The sequence below is a fragment of the Rhineura floridana genome, chromosome 8, assembly GCF_030035675.1.
Source record: "Rhineura floridana isolate rRhiFlo1 chromosome 8, rRhiFlo1.hap2, whole genome shotgun sequence".
NCBI lineage: Eukaryota > Metazoa > Chordata > Lepidosauria > Squamata > Rhineuridae > Rhineura > Rhineura floridana.
Genome location: NC_084487.1, coordinates 35,941,166 through 35,957,662, shown reverse-complemented (window position 1 = coordinate 35,957,662; position 16,497 = coordinate 35,941,166). Strand labels below are relative to the sequence as shown.

At 40.8% G+C, this 16,497-nt stretch overlaps 1 protein-coding gene across 1 annotated transcript in view; it reads left to right on the top strand.

Moving 5' to 3' along the window:
* The window catches only part of NT5DC3 (5'-nucleotidase domain containing 3), a 44,733-nt gene that overhangs the window by 20,816 nt on the left and 7,420 nt on the right, over positions 1–16,497 (top strand). The window contains exons 3-12 of the mRNA XM_061638877.1: positions 758–832; positions 1,796–1,851; positions 3,874–3,964; positions 5,181–5,318; positions 6,597–6,657; positions 9,719–9,821; positions 9,938–10,039; positions 12,483–12,564; positions 13,019–13,105; positions 16,236–16,376. Of these exons, the coding sequence (XP_061494861.1) occupies positions 758–832; positions 1,796–1,851; positions 3,874–3,964; positions 5,181–5,318; positions 6,597–6,657; positions 9,719–9,821; positions 9,938–10,039; positions 12,483–12,564; positions 13,019–13,105; positions 16,236–16,376 (936 nt within the window). The remainder of the gene's footprint in view (positions 1–757; positions 833–1,795; positions 1,852–3,873; positions 3,965–5,180; positions 5,319–6,596; positions 6,658–9,718; positions 9,822–9,937; positions 10,040–12,482; positions 12,565–13,018; positions 13,106–16,235; positions 16,377–16,497) is intronic.

Below are 16,497 nucleotides of genomic sequence, written 5' to 3'. Positions count from 1 at the left end.
TAGATGCTTACCACAACTGGCATTAATTTGGACTTGTAAGGGATCGTGCAAGGCTAGAGTCTCGAGAGGTCTTGGTCCTGATGTTTCACTGCAACATAATCTCTACATTCTGGAAACGGGTGTTGGCAAGATGAGAAGTTTGCCTAAGCCACAGCCAGTGCTTGATAAACAATGTGGGAATCAAGGAGAGAGTTGGAGTTTGTGTTGCATGGAGTTACAAATAATAAGTTTATTTCCCAAGGAGTGGGAAATACAGAGTTAGAAGGCAGACTTAATAGAGCAGGACAGTGGGCATAATGAAAACTTTGTGATACTCCGCCCTTCCTAAGTCAACGTAGAGGCTGGGAGATAATGGCCCTCTCTGAGGGATTGGGTTTGTGCAGCTGTGGCAAGCTGAGCAGGCCCTATCCAGCTGGGGAGGACTAGCCTCAGAGGGAGGCAATGGTGAATCCCCTCTGAATACCGCTTAGCATGAAATCCCTTTTCATAGGGTCGCCATAAGTTGGGATCGACTTGAAGGGAGTCCATTTCCATTTTTGAGGGATTACAGACAATGCTAAATAGGCCCTGAGAGGTTTGATTGGAAAGGGAGTTTTTCATAGGACCTTAAGAGGAATTTCCCCATTTGCGTAGCCATAGTGAGCAAACTGATATCAGCTAGGAAAGAGAAGATAGCTGGTTCCTTTGTGTGGATAAAGGAAATATCATGTGGTTTAAATGTGTTGTGTGTTAAAATATTTTTTTCTTACCTTGCTAGTATCCTGCAGAAATCCGGAAGTATGACTATGATCCAAATTTTGCAATAAGAGGGCTTCATTATGATGTACATCGGGTAGGTATACATTATTTCATTATATTTATTTAATTTATATCCTACCCTTCCTCTTAGAGCCCATCAGTTATATCATCATTGTGTGCACATCTTCCCTAATGCTTGATTGAATGTTGTCAGAACTTGTATTGTTGGGGAAACTTAAATTCAGTGTCTCTGTCCATTAGTTGTGAATAGTTTGAAATAGTTGCAGGATACCTGTTTAAAGTGGCTGCTTATTTGGAATAGAATGCGTATGGGTGGGTAATCTGTGGTCCTCAAAATGATTATAAATTACAACTCCCATCATCCCTGGCCATTGGCTGTGCTGGCTGGGGCTGATGAGAGTTGCAGCCTAACTGCATCTAGAGGACTGCAGGTTACCCACCTCTGATTTAATGGCTTATCAGAGAAATGCTTTATAACTGCTTTGCAAACTTGCAAGCGTTTTGTTAGACAACATATGTCTGGTGTTGGTAATGTACATATTAAGTTTTATGTGATAAGCTTTGCTTGTGCTGGATGGCAAATAACAGCTGATAAGCAGCCTTGTTCTTCTGGAATAAGAGGCAAACTACACTATTGTAAAAAGGTGCATTATATGTCACCTGTTCAGAATGGGATTGGATGGGATGCAGTGGACTACAGTGGAAGGGAAATTGATGGAATTCGGAAGGCCATGTTGCACAAGCAGAAGTATTGTTCCACGTGTGCAAGACAACTTCTGGATTCAACTGAAAGTAATCAGAAACTTTCAGGGTTATAGTTTTACCCAGGGTTGCTGTATCTTGCCCATCCATGGTATAGGGATCCGTGTTGTGCTGCTCTTCTAACAAACCGTTGTTTAGAATCTTTAACTTGAGATCCTGGTTCAGTTAGAACTCTAAATTGTGCAGTAATAATAGGCACCATAGTTGCCTGAAATTTCATCAAAACTGTACTGTGAGGACTTACGTTTCACTTGCAGCTTTCCTTGTTTTTAAGGCATTATTGATGAAGATTGATGCTTTTCATTATATTCAGTTGGGAACAGTGTACAGGTGAGTCTTAACTTGCTCAAAACATACCAAAATGCTGTTGTGAGGCTTTTTCAGGGGACTGTAAACATTCAAAAGGTACAGCAGCAACAATACAATACAAGTGGGATGTTCAATAATATATTGCAGGGTGTAGTGCTCCTATTTAGGCAAGCAGCCAGTCATGACTTCGTAATAACATAATGGTGCATCTAGTCCAGCATCAGGTTCCCACAGTGGCTAACCAGATGTCTATGGGAAGCCTGCAAGCAGGACCTGAGATTGTGGAGGGAGAGCATAACCATCATGGCTAGTAGCCACTGATAGTCTTGTCGTCCATGAATATGCATAATATTCCCCTTTAAAGCCAGGATAATTAATTTCATTTTCCCCATAGCCACTCAGAATTTCATAGCCACAGGTTATACTCCATCCTCATTGGGTTGCTTTGTGGTCCAAACCCCTTTAATATATTTTTAAATAAATAAATTTATGGTTTTTTCTCTTTTATTTTTGTATTTTGCAAACTTTTGGGGTTCCCACAAACTGACTTGAGACTTCCTTCTTGTGCATCAACAGAACTGTTTTAGTTAAATGAGGTTTGCTACATGGAGAATGAGTTCACTCATAGTATATATATACACTCATTGTGTGTGTGTGGGGTGTGTGTGTGAAATGAGCCTCTGTTGTATTGTCTGCTGGAAGGAATGAGTGAAATAATAGTGCTTTTATTGCCTGATAAAATCTGTTCTTTAGTGTGTGTGGTCAGGGGAGGGTTGGTTGGTACTGAATAATGCCCTTGCTTTCAGCCACTAAACTTCACTGGAGTCTGCTAAAAATACTTCACTGTTAGCAATTAATTTTGATAACAAGCTGCACAGGCAGCAGCTTTTACATGTATCTGAAAATGGTACTTGCCACTGTAACAGTCCCATCAAATTCACGCTATATTAAATATAGCAGTAAATGTAGTGTTATTTCTGTCCTAGTAGCATTGAAATTGCTCATTAAGGCTGCAATCTTGTACCCTGTGAGCAAATCTCATTTAACTCAGTAGGACTGACTTCTGAGTAGATATGTGCAGGATTACACTGTATGTCGACTTGTGCCTATGACTCATCCACTCTGGGAAGGATTTCATTGGAGGGAAACATTAAAACAGTCCCCTAAGATGTCTCAGTGGGAGGTTTACCATCTTCTACTTTGCACCTTGGAAGCTGTAATGTTCTTGGGGAAAGTCCATTTTGTGAATCATGATTATAATTGAAATTCATTCTTTCTAACTCAGCTTCTCATCTGGAAGAAGTTGCACAGATAGCATCTGCTTGCTGTTTTTCTGCAAACATGCTCCAGCCAAAGAGAGGGAGACCTTCAGGGTGCCAAATCAGCAAACAGTTGGGCTGCAATAAAAATTTCACATTTTTTTACTGTCTGCTGTTTGGTGGTTTGGCACCCTGAAGCTCTCCCTCTCTTTGGCTGGAGCATTCTTGGGTGCTTCCCTCCTTGCTTTTTTTGCTTTCTTCAGACATGGCAGCCTTTAATCATAATATGCATTGTTTTAAAAAATCTCTACTATATTTGAAAGTCATTGAGGCCAAACTACATTAAAATTTAAAACTAATTGGCTGTAACTTTTTAAATGCCTCATCTGTGTTTCATGAAATAATGTTTAAATGGGTGAGGGAACTGCCTTCTGTTGAGAAGCTTGACACTCTTAACTCTTCCTCTAGGGCTTGTAATAATAGAGCCCTGCCTAATTAACTTTTAGGAAAGGAGTTAGTACTTACGAACTACAATATGTTCCTTGTCTGTCAGTATGGTAAAACTTGGCATGCTTTGTTGACTTAATATGACTTTTGGTCTATCTCAATTGGCAGTGCATGGTGTTCCTTGCAGAATTTGTGATGTCAAATAATGGCAGAATAGTTCTATATAGTTAAGGTAGTTCCATTGCTTATGTAAGACTAGAGAACCTGCCGGTTTTTTCCATATTGCCATGTGAACAATGGTTGGCTTTGGCACTGAAGCTGTTATTGCTATTGCCAGAGGACTGAGTGTCGTCCCGGATGAAGAAGTCATTGCCATGTATGATGGGTCCCATGTCCCCTTGGAACAAATGAGCGACTTCTATGGAAAGGTAAAAGTACAAGCCACTATACCGTATGTCATACCTAAAAATTCCACATGATGACATAATTGAATTTGCATTCTTATCTCCATGTCATACATATAAAAATAAATTTATGGCTACCTAGTCCAAGTAGCGTTATTATACTGACTTCTTATTGGCTAAGGTTTTATAATTTAGTTCACACAGGGATAGATCATGGAGAAACAAAAGACTTTGGAAAGGATGGTTACCTCCTTGAAAGGCACTGGTGACCTCTGTGGAGGTTGCTGCTGCTGCTTTTGTTTGTTGTTTTGTACAAAAATTGAGTACAGAAATAACCTTTTAAAAAACTCATCAGATCGCAATGTATGGAAATGAATATTCATTCTGAAATGTGTATCTTATCAAGCTGGATTCTGCTTTCCAGATATGATCTACAGATGCACCGTGTGAACCATACCCTTTTAAAACCAATTGGCAGTCGATGTGAATGCCAGTGGAAAATGGAAAAATAGAAGATTAACTGTAGTACAACAGATTTAGGATAGATGGTGATAATTATACATCACTCACTCACTGCAGAGCGTTTTCCCCTCCAGTCTTGTTTAGCTGTGTCTCCAGAATGTATTTTCAGTGGCAAGGCAATAACCTAATAGTAATGGAGATGCATATTCTGAATTGCCCCCAAATCCCCAAAATTGCCATGTGTTTCAGGACCTCAAGTTCTTTTTGTACTGAACTTCCATGCTTTTATATTATCTAGACTCTATGTACGTATAAGGTTTATGTCTACAAATTCCCCAATGCCAGATGCTGAAGAAGTTAGGCTGTGATCCAATGCACACTTACCTAGGAGTAAGTCCCATTGAACCCAATAGAGCTTATTTCTGAGTAGACATAAATTGAATTGCAGCCTTAGTGTGTGTTATCTATGGGCTGATGTGAAAAGGGCCTTGGATTGTATCCTTCTCGGTATGTTGTCACCAAGCTGAAATTGTTTAAGAAACAACATCCTTGTAAAAAGGTTACTCTCCTTTAATTGATTTGCTGATTGTATTTTTAGCACAGAAGTGCTGAAGAGAGACAAATGCACACTTTTTGCACGTTGTAAAATATTTTCTCAAGTGGCTCATTCCAAATTAAGAGGCAATGTTTCATGTTTTCTATTTCCTGTAAACTTAATGCAAGTAGAAAAAACTAAAGCTTTACAAAATTCTTTTATGGAACCTATGCTTGTTTGCAGAGTTCACAAGGTAACACCATGAAGCAGTTCATGGATATCTTCTCCTTGCCTGAGATGACGCTCCTGTCTTGTGTGAATGAGTATTTTCTGAAAAACAACATAGACTATGAGCCAGTTCATCTCTACAAAGATGTGAAGGTATTGAGCTATCCAAATGTAATAGCCATTCATAATACTTTTGCACTTCTGTTGTAGGATATGAAGCTATTTTCTTACACTACTGAATGAGTATTCCAACAAGCTGGGTTTCCTTCACTGCTAACTACCATATGCCATTGGGCCTGAAACACTATGCTAAAATATATGGCCTTGAAAACAATTGATAGTTCTCCTGTAGATGTTCTGGTGATTGGATTTAATGGGTGATATCCAACATTGATCATAGAGCAGACGCACTGAAATAACTGGACTTAGACACGTCTACTATTTTTGGACATTGCCACATATATATGGACAGTTCTATGCCTTTTTTAAAAAGCCTGGGTTAAGATGCAAGCTGGAACTTGTATTTTTTATGTTGAGAAAAATGTGGGTTACTAAAAATATGTGGCACCTCTCAGCAGGTCAAATTTCTAGCAAAGATGGGCTTGAATATGTGTGGGGAAAACGTCTCAAATTTAGAAACTGGGGGTGGGTGGTGGGAAGGTAGCAAGTAGGATATCTAATGATCAGTGCCAGGGTTCCAGTGCCCTGCATAATTCTTTGACTGCTCCCTGTTATTAGCAGAGTGATTCTGGAGAAAGAGCAATAAATTGCTTTTAGATATTCTATGGGAAATGATTCATAAATGGAATTGAATTAATAAACTGCAAAATTTACACAGATTGCAAAATGTTATACTACATAATTCAGCTACTTTATCCAGAATTTGGCTTGTCTTAGCACAAAACTGCATTTAAAATTTTTTTTAGCATGCACAGCCCAGCTAATGACTCGCAATTTCATGACAGGCCCATCAGCAATATTTAGTAGTTGTCCACACTCAAATGAAGTCAGCGTTACCGCAAATTTGCTTTCTCACGTAAAGTTCTTAACTTTCATTGCCTGTCCCCTTGCTTTGTGTATAGAAATGTAATTCAACCCTAGTAAAGAATGTGGAACTCTTTTCTCTGACACAAATCCCGCAGCAAAGTGTGTGGCTGTACTATTTGAGGAAGTTACTGAGTGGAGTCTTATTTTTTTGATCCTCTGTCTTCCAGCTACCCCTTTCCCCAGTGTCTGGGTATCTTCCTCGCCAGTACCTTGTACTGTAGTGCTTTCTGTTGCCTGCTCTAGGCAGCCTAGCAGCCAGCCAAAATACATACCCCTACGTTGGGGATGGAATGTGTCCTGCTTGCTAATACTCTGTTCTCCACTGAATGAGTTTCAATAGGGAGAAAGATCTTGCTGTTAACTTTCCATTAATTTCCCTGACAGGACTCAATCAGAGATGTCCACATCAAAGGAATAATGTACAGTGCAATTGAAGCAGATATTGGTAAGCATTAGCAAGCTTTAATGAAGAGTTTGTGTTTCTCTCCTCTTTACTGTTTTACAGTTTTTAGTTCTAACAGGTGGTGTATTTTGTGCTTTTGCAAATACCTGCTGCAGTGTGATTTGTTGAAACTGTGCAGGGCTGGGATGGCTAACCCGTGGCCCTCCAGATGTTGTTGGACTCCAACTCTCATCAGCCCCAGCCAGCATGGCTCGTGTTCAGGGATGTCTAAGAACATCTAGAGGACTATGGGTTCCCCATCTCTGATATAGGGAAATGTCCTCCCCAAACACATTTTGCTCATTCCTGTATTAGTCAGAGGTAATTATGGATACCTTTATCTGGACCTGAATTGCAATAGGTGTTGCGGGATGGTCACTTCAGTGAGGCAAATGGTTGCATATACTGAGGAGTGTGGCTCCTAAGGACTTGTTTGGATGCACGAAAAAGTCTCAGAGGATATGCAAGTCACTTGGACATCTCCCTCATGAGGAAAAGATCAAGTTCCACAGAGACATGTAGCTCCTGCATCCTTTTTCTCCTGAGGTTCCCCCTGTCCCCCGGCAAGTTAGGTGCAGCAGGTGGCTACTAGGAAGATGGTTTTTTCTAATGGTAGCACCCTGGCTGTGGAAATCTCTTCCCTGAATGGCTCACCTGGTGCCTACTTTGAAGTAATTTGGGTGTCAGGCAAATACCTTTTTATTTTCCCAAGGCTTCCAAGATCTTTAAAACCTTTAATCCTCTGTTTAAATATGTGGTGGAGGTGGTCTCGGTGGCTATATTTTAATGTTTTGTTGATACTGTAAGTCAATATAGGTTATCACTTTGGATATTGCATTGGGATTTTGCGTTGAAAGTATAGAACAAGGTTTCACAAGTTGCTCTTTCATCAACTTATTTGCTACTTTTGAAAGCCATTGTCAGCTGGCGCATTGCTGTTTGTAATGGCTACGGCAAGTATGTCTGTCTTAGTGGTTGGATATCTTAAATTTATATTGGCTAAACAGCCACAAATGGGTCTGTTTTCTGCACCTGTCTATCATAGGTGCCCTATAGCCACGTTGGTCTTTAAACTACCATGATTTTCTTACCTAGTCCTGCTTCAACATTGAACTCTTTGCCTTGCATGCCTTGGTGTGATGGTGCATACTAGCAGATAGGAATTAGCATTAGCTAATGGTTTTTACTCCTAGCTTGCAGTAATTCATTTTAGGATGGGAATGGGTTCTTTGAAAAAGCTTCCTGGGATTGATTCAGAGAACATTCTGCCCCTACCCTCTCCAAATCTGTGAAGAGTAGCAGGGATTCAGTGAACTGGATTGTCTGAAGTCCTTTAATTACGTGATGAATTCCATAGCTACTGCTGTTTTTAGCAACCTAGATCTTGCTGTTTCTCCAGAGTGTGCAAGCTATGAGGTTTCTTGCACCCAGAGTCATGAGTCACACTTGATTTCTATAAGACTCTGTATTTCCCTCATCATGTAGGCAGGAGCTGGAACAAATTGCTCTCCCTCAAGCTGCAAATGTGGCAGACCAAGACAATTCATCAGACTTGCATAGTCATTAGCTTTATTTAATGATGAAGATTATTTTAGATGCTTTTGAATTTTAATGTCTTAGCACATGGGATGTTCTTTAAAATATTTAGACAATTCAGAAATGCTCTGTACATTTTAAAGGCTTCGGAATGCAGGGTATCATTCAGGAGTTTAGATTTGCAGTCTGGTGTAGCTATAAACCTTTGTGTTACGCTGCAGCCAACTCAGAAGGGACAGGAAGGGGGGAGGCATGAATTTCAGGCGCCTCCGCAGTCAGAAGAAGGAGAGTTGGGGATTGTTATGTCTGAACAGGAGCGTCCGGGAGGGGGGCAGCCTGCTCTTCAGCCATTTCCCACGAGTAACGTCCTTTCCGAGGAGCCGAGCGCACCGCCCCCAGTTGATGCAGAGATCTTGGGGGAGGAAGTTTCAAAGACAGTGCCAAGTCCTCCTTTCCCAAGCAGTTCCCAGGAGGATTCCAATGAGGCACCGCCTCTTGACCTCGAGCCTGTTGCTCGGGAGCAGGTGTCTTCGGATGAGCAAGTGGAGGCGCCGCCCCTGTCTCCCCGTTCCCGCCGCCGCGAGAAACAGACATGGCAAAGACAGGAGTTACGAAGGAGTCAGAGATTATGTTCAAAAACATTTCCTATATAAGCCTGCTGCTCTCGGGGGGGGGGGGTCGCTGAGTCAACTTCCTTCACACGCTGCAGAGCATGTCTAGAGTATAGTTAGGGACTTTAGTGAGTTAGCCTAGGATTTCCTATGAAGCACAATGCTTTTGATGTATCCATTACTCTAATAAAACGAGATTTACTTGCACACACGCTCCAGCCTCATTCTTTCGACTCTGGGCTGGACACTTTGGCTGGCAGGGACAACAGCTCTTAAAATGCTTTACAAACTTTTGCTGTTAGGTCACAGCTTAATTTTTTGAGCCATTTTTTTTCTTCGAAGTAGTTTTCTATGCTGGGTCAAACTTTCTGAGCACCCCTAGTAGTACTCTGATGTGAACACCACATTTCAGCAGCAATTAACCACACCATATATACTATTGCCACCCCATTTGGGATTGTGGATGGTGCTTTCAAATGTAGGGAATGGCTTCCAGATGATAAGCCCGAGGCTCAGATTCTCTTCTCAAGAATTTTAACCTTTCCCTTTGTTTTAAGCAGAACTGAATGTTGAGAGGATTAGGGTCATAAAACATGGTGCTTTCTGCATGCAATGAGAGCACCTTCCATAAAAGGCTTCTACCCTCATGCCCTTGTTCATATGGCTGGGGTATGTGTAATGAGCCAAAGGTCCCCTATTCCTGATCTAGCTGATGGGTGCCTGTTCTTCTCATTGTGAATCGTTATACACTGAGTTGCCAAGACTGCCTGAACTGTAGCAAAAATATTATAGCAGAGGTGACAGGGCTGTGACTTAGAATGTCCATAAGCTAGAAGACATTCCTTTTATATATTCCTATAATACAATCAGAAGTTTTGTAACTTGTATATTCCCCCCCTTCTCTTCCTTCTATATAGAGAAATATGTTTGTTATGCTGAGCAGACGCGAGCTGTGTTAGCTAAGCTGGCAGATCACGGCAAGAAGATGTTCCTCATCACAAACAGTCCTAGCAGTTTTGTGTAGGTGGCTTTCTTTGTACATTCCAAAAATCTAAATGATGGGTGTCAGTGGTAGCTTCTTTAAAAATGCAGGCTAGCTACATTTGTGCCACTACAAGTTTGTCTGCTTTTTGCAGGGACAGAGGCATGAAGTTCATTGTTGGGAAAGACTGGAGGGATCTCTTTGATGCAGTCATTGTCCAGGCTGACAAGCCAAACTTTTTCAATGATAAGAGAAGGTGAGTGTCTTTCCCTAAAACAGACTCTCTCCTTTTACATCAGTTTCCTTTACAACATATTTATTTATTTGTTTGTTTGTTTGTTTGTTTGTTTCATTTTTAAACCGCCCATAGCGAGTAGCTCTCTGGGCGGTGAACAAAACAGGATTAAAATACAATATACAATAAAATCAGTGATGAACAACAGCAAATTAAACAAAAACATTAGATGGAACATATTGATATTAAAATTGAACATTATAATAACATTAAATAATATCCCATCCTTCTCCGCTTCCTCATGTCTAGTTCATTTTTTTTTAAAATTAACTTTAATTTTTTTTAATTTTAAGGCCTCCACTGGCTCTTTCCTCTCAGTGGAGAGAGACTTTTCTTCCCTCTTCCACCTCTTCCCCCCCACTGCAAACACATATACACTGGCTCTCTGGTTCCTAGTATCCAGTGGCAGGTGGTTGTTTTGAGGCAGAGCAGGGGCCTTCATTTTGCAGAATCGGTCAGAGGCTTCCTGGCTTGATGGGAGACTGGGTGGGAACCAAGGAGGAGTGGGGAGTGGGGGTGACAGTTGGGCACTTGTCCACGTGAAGCAAAAGATTTAAAAGCAGTCTTGGGTGCTACTCCTTTTCCTCTTCCTTAGGCCATCCCTTTCTGTTCTTTTTCTCATGATCAGCTAGCTGCTCAGTCCGTCCATCATGTGTTCCCTGTCCTTTTTTCCCTGGTTGCTGTAGCCTTCTTTCTCTAACCAACTCCTGCTCCCATGCGTGTGTGCGTGCAGCTATACCTCGCACCGGGCCAACCAAAAGACTATTGGGGGGGGCAAGGCAAGCAAGTGAGAAGGCACAAAGTGGGCTGTGGTCCTCAGGACCTGAACACGTACCTCTTTATCTTAGCCTTTGACACCTGCAATGCTTATTTTAGGACCCACCCTATTTTCTGTGATGTTTAGGTTGATTTTAACTGTTTTAATTATGTGTTCTAAAATTGTTGTAACCTGCCCTGGGACCTCTGGGTGAAGGGCGGGTAATAAATTCTTCTAATAATAATCATCTGAAAGTGTACTGAGATCCATAGGTGTTTTCTGGCCCACCCACCATTTGAAAAATGCTGCACTAGAATGTGCACTGATCTCATGCTTTGGACTTTTGGTGCACCTTAAATACAATACTTTTAAAAACTTAGAACAAGAAAATGACAGCAAAATCCTTCATACGGTACAGGAGAAGCAACCTTTGAAAATAGTCGTATTAAAACATTAACCTGAATCTACTTTAACCGTTCTCTTGTGCAGCATTGATTCTTTCAGAAAGTATCCTCCTTGAGAGAGTATACATTTCTACTCATCCTTTGTGGGGTGAGGGGAAACAATAACCTTTAAAGGAGAAACTTTATTAACTTGTTTACACTGCAACACATGCTGCCACTTTTAATACTTTTTTATGATAACGCTGTTACGAAGACTGAAAACAAGATCATTGTTGCAAAAATGAGTACAAACGGTTTCTATTCTTCCTCTTCCAATCCTTTCCAACCTCATTTCTGTCCCTGCCTTCCCATTCCCTCCTTGATTTTAATCTCCGTTCCATTTCTGATGGAGTGGGAAGTGAAATGCACCTTTTAATAACCAGATACAGAGGCAGGAGGCCAGGTGAAACTAATGGGCGGTTAATATCCAAAAAAAGTTGAGAGTTCTTTTTAAAGCTTCAAGTAATAAAATCTGTTGACGTCTGATTAAGAACTGGCTAGTTTGCAAATTGGCTGTTTTATCAGCTACTTACGGCAGTATGCAATTAATGCGTCCCATCAGTTCAAGGAATTTTGCTTCTGCAAACAGGACTTCCACTCCTCCCAACTCCTGAACCCTGTGCCCTCTTCAGGTCTACTCCAGAAGGTTGGGGGAACTCCTAGGACAGATTTAGGGGGCAAACGGGGTGAGAAAGGGAAGACCCATTGCAAAAGTGGAAATCTTTGTGCTGACAGGACCCTGACTTAGCACTACTTTGGATACAACTTAATGGTCATGCTCTGTGGCTTAGAGATCTATGATGAGTAACAGGGATTCAGTGAACTGGGTTGTGTGAAGTCCTTTACCAAGATTGCTGCTGTTTTTTTTACCAAAGAGGTTGGTCTCAAAAGATGATGAATAATTAAAACTGGAAGGGACCTCCAGGATTATCCACATGCAAGCTGTTGTACTTACTGAATGAAGCTCTGCAGATTCTCCTCAAATCGTTTTTTTTAAAAAAATCTCTAGGCTACATGTCTTATTTAAGAAATTTTACGTTAATGCTCATCCCAAAATTTACGCTACTGAAGTTGCTTTTTAGGACACTATATGCAAGAGTTCCATTTCCTCTTCTTTGAATTAACGTTCTGCTGGCATCTGTTCCATTTGGTGGTGGTCACAGTGCTATTGGGTGATTGATCTTTGCACTTTTTTTTTTAACAGACCTTTCCGTAGGGTGAATGAAAGAGGTGTTCTGCTTTGGGACAAAATTCATCAACTGCAAAAAGGCCAGATTTACAAACAGGTATGTTTTTGTTTCTTAAAATATTTATATGCTGTCTTTCCCCCTCAAATGGGACCTTCCTGACAGTCATGGTAAATGCACACAAATTAGAAAAAATGAACAATCTTAAACAGCAGCGTTCAAAAGTGAGCTCAGTGGCAGAGCATCTGCTTTGCATGCAGAAGGTCCCAGGTTCAATTCCCCCAGTGTCTCCAGGTAGGGCTGGGAGACACTCTTGGTCTGAAACCCTGGTTAGCAGCTGCTAGTCAGTGTAGACAGTACTGGGCTACACTGAGCAATACTCTGACTTGGTACAAGGCAGCTTCCTAGATTCCTAGTGACAATATTGTAGTCAGGTTTTCTTGTGAAAAGTGAAGCTTTTACTCCTCCCCAAAGAGGGTAAGCTGTCGGCTTGACAGTCGCCACATTCTCTTAATGGTTCATTACTTTATCTTTTCCCTCCCTCATTTTGTAGGGGAACTTATATGAGTTTCTAAAGCTGACTGGCTGGAGAGGTTCCAAAGTCTTGTATTTTGGTGATCACATTTACAGTGATCTCGCAGTAAGTATTTTGTTCCCTATTTGTTTCATAAAGGCTGGTAATGTCTGGCAATTAATTTTGTAAAACAGGAAGACTTAAAAAATAGACCAAAGTGTTAGGTTTCTGCCATGAAAGTGGGGCAATCACTGACGGGATTACTTTTTGTTGTTGTTGTTCAGAGAAACATAAGCCTCTTATTCCAGCTGTGTAGTTTTGAGTTGGTTTAGTGGTTGAGAGCAAGATAATAGGGCACATGGCTCTTGGCTAAATTTCTAGTCTAAATAAAAGGCTAATATGGGTGGCTTAAGACAGGAATAGCTGGGAGTTCAAATGGCATTTATAGCCTACTGTTATATTTACAGTAAATGGAAAATAGCAATCTTCCTTTTGAGTCCTTCAAATCTCTCAGTGCTTTGCAGCGGAATTTGGTTAACTCTGTTCTCTCTAGCCTAGTTGTCTCGGGATACATATTATATGTGCACATTTTTTTTCTTTTGCACAATTCCATGACACTTGAAACCTTGCAGGACAACACCCTTTTCACGTCTGTCTATGTAAGCTGGGTAAAATATTATTTAATGTTTCCAGATAATGAGGGTGAAGAAGAGAACAGCTTTGCTACCTAACGTGCATGCAAAGATCAACCATAAATAAAATGATAGGTTAGGAAGTACAAAACAGAAGGTGGATTTAGATTCAGGGATGTTCCCAGCTTTGAAAACTCCAGAATTTAGCTGCTAAATATACAGTGGTTCTATTAGTGAAGACTTTGAATATGCATATTATTGACACATGGATAGAAGTGCAGTTTTGCTGCAGAGAAACCTGTTGTGGTTTACGTTTAGGCTGGGATTAATTGAGACAACTTGTGACTACTACTTTGCAATCATTGGGCTGACTTCAAAGGTTATGTTATCCTTTGCCCTGCCAGTCACATGGAAGCTGTGAAAAATACTTTGCTTGGTGACTCTGACATTTGAAATCTGCTCTAGTGCCTGGGGGGGCTTGATTGCATAAAGAATCTCCATGCCAGCCTCAGCAGCTCCCAGGAATGTGCCCAATGACTGGTGGTAGCCATGGAATTAGTCCATGTGGAGGGTCCATGAAATGCACATTGTCATGCTGTATGTTTGGTGTAAGCTAAACTACTAATGAAGCTCTTTTATCAAATCAAAGTTGCAATGGACCATGCTAATCTGAAGGTTTCCTTCTAATGTGGTTCCATTGTACAGAAACTAATAAGGGCCTTGCTGGTCAGTGCCAGAGTTTATCACCATGTTTTAACTATGGAAGCCACTTTTTCATATATGGTAAAGATACTTATCACCATTGTGATCTAGAATTGACTGCATATATAGGGAGCGCTAGGAGAATTAAGCATATTTTAGAGTAACTTTAAAATATAGAAACTAATTTTTGTGAGTCTTCATAATAGCTTATAAAGGCAAATTTAATGAAGAATTATAAAAATTGAAAAAAAATTATAAAAAAGGTCAGTCTCTCACAAGGGTTTATTTAGATGGGCTAATTCCACTGCATTTCCACACCCATCACACAATGACTATAAGAGTCTTTGTAGTGCCTTGAAGGATATGTGTGTGAAAATGCAGTGAGTTTAGTGTTGCTCATGTCGTCTTTAATCTGCCCTTTGGTAGCAGCAGATTCCATAATATACATACAGTGGTGGCTGGTGGCTCCATGTCAATGGAGCAATGAAATCTGCTTCAGGTTTTAGTCTGAACTTCAAGGAGCTGTTCAAGGTGATGGAAGTGGAGAAAACCCGGAAAAACCCAGAGTAGATAACACTGCCCCATTGGTACGGAGCCACCTGCTACCAAAAACCATAATCAATCAATAGAATATTAAAACAGCATAAACATAAATGCTTCTTCTCAATATTAATACAATTGGCATACAAAACTCAAAGTTCCTTCCTATCAAAGGCCTAGTGGGCATAGTGGGTTCTTAGCTGGCACTGGAAACTAAACAATGTTGGCACCAGCTATATCTTGAGGAAGGGCTTTCCATCCTCAGGGTGCCACCAGCTGAAATGTTTACTCTCCTGTTGTCTCAAAATCCACCTGCAGAGACTCTTTGTTATTGTGTAAACCAGCAGTTCCCAAACTGTGATCTGTGGACCACCAGTGGTCCGCAAGCTTCATTCATATGGTCTGCGGCATGTCTGTAAAACTACAATCAGACAGCATCTAGCACAGCAAATTACAATTGCTACAAGAGGCAGAAAAATAATTATGTGTCCACCAAGACCCTTAGCAATTTTCAGGTGTTCTGTGGGGAAAAACAAGTTTGAGAACCACTGGTGAAAATCTTTGTTCACTTTTACAGAATTGCAATAAATGAGTATAGATTTCTCTTAATATGAAAATAAATTAAATACACGGGGTTGCCATAACTCAGTAGTAGAGCATCGGCTTTGCATGCAGAAGGTCCCAGGTTCAGCCCCTAGCATCTCCAGGTAGGACTGGGCATGTCCCTTGTCTGAAACCCTGGAGAGCCACTGCTAGTCAGGGTAGACAGTACTGAGCTAGATGGACCAGTGGCCTGACTTGGGGAAAAGGCAGCTTCCCTGTTTTCCTATGGAAGGGCACTTCCTCCTCATGGATGTGCTGTTCTGCACTCTGCATAAGAGCTGTGCAGCAAGTTGCTGATAATCATATAGTGCAATCTTATGCATGCTTAGTCATTGGGGCTTACACTCAGACAAGCTTGCATAGGACTACATTCTTATTTTACTTTTATTTTTGGCCTCAAGCTCCTTGTTACAACGTGTGTTTGTGTGTGGGGAATCATCCTGTCCTGATTAAGCAGCTCAGTGCAGATTCTGTTAATATTTTACCATTTCAAATGTTAGTCCCTTCCCTAATTTGTTTGCTTTCCTATTCCTCTGACACAAAAATGTCCTTCCTGATCAACTGTGTTTTGCTTACCCTATAACTCCTGGGTCTTGCTGCTAGGTTTTAGAATGGATTAATTTGTTAAGTTTAATTATTTGTACAGTGGCATAGCTGATCCACTTAACTTTAATTGCTGCTTATATATAAGTAGGGGTATCTTACAAATGGCCTTTAGGGTGAAAGAATTGTCTTAATACTAACACTTTTGTGTTTTGCAATCCTGGTTGGCAAAATAGGATTTGACTTTAAAGCATGGCTGGAGAACAGGTGCAATTATTCCAGAGTTACGGACAGAAATTAAGATAATGAACACAGAGCAGTATATTCAGACCATGACCTGGCTACAGACTCTCACTGGATTATTGGAACACATGCAGGTTTGTGTTCATTCTTTCCCTCTTCTCTAGTCCCCTCTTTCCTACAGATTCCTCTCAGGCTTCTGTTTAGTGGTATTGCAAATGTAATTTTAAAACAGGCAAAATATGAACCGTCAGAACG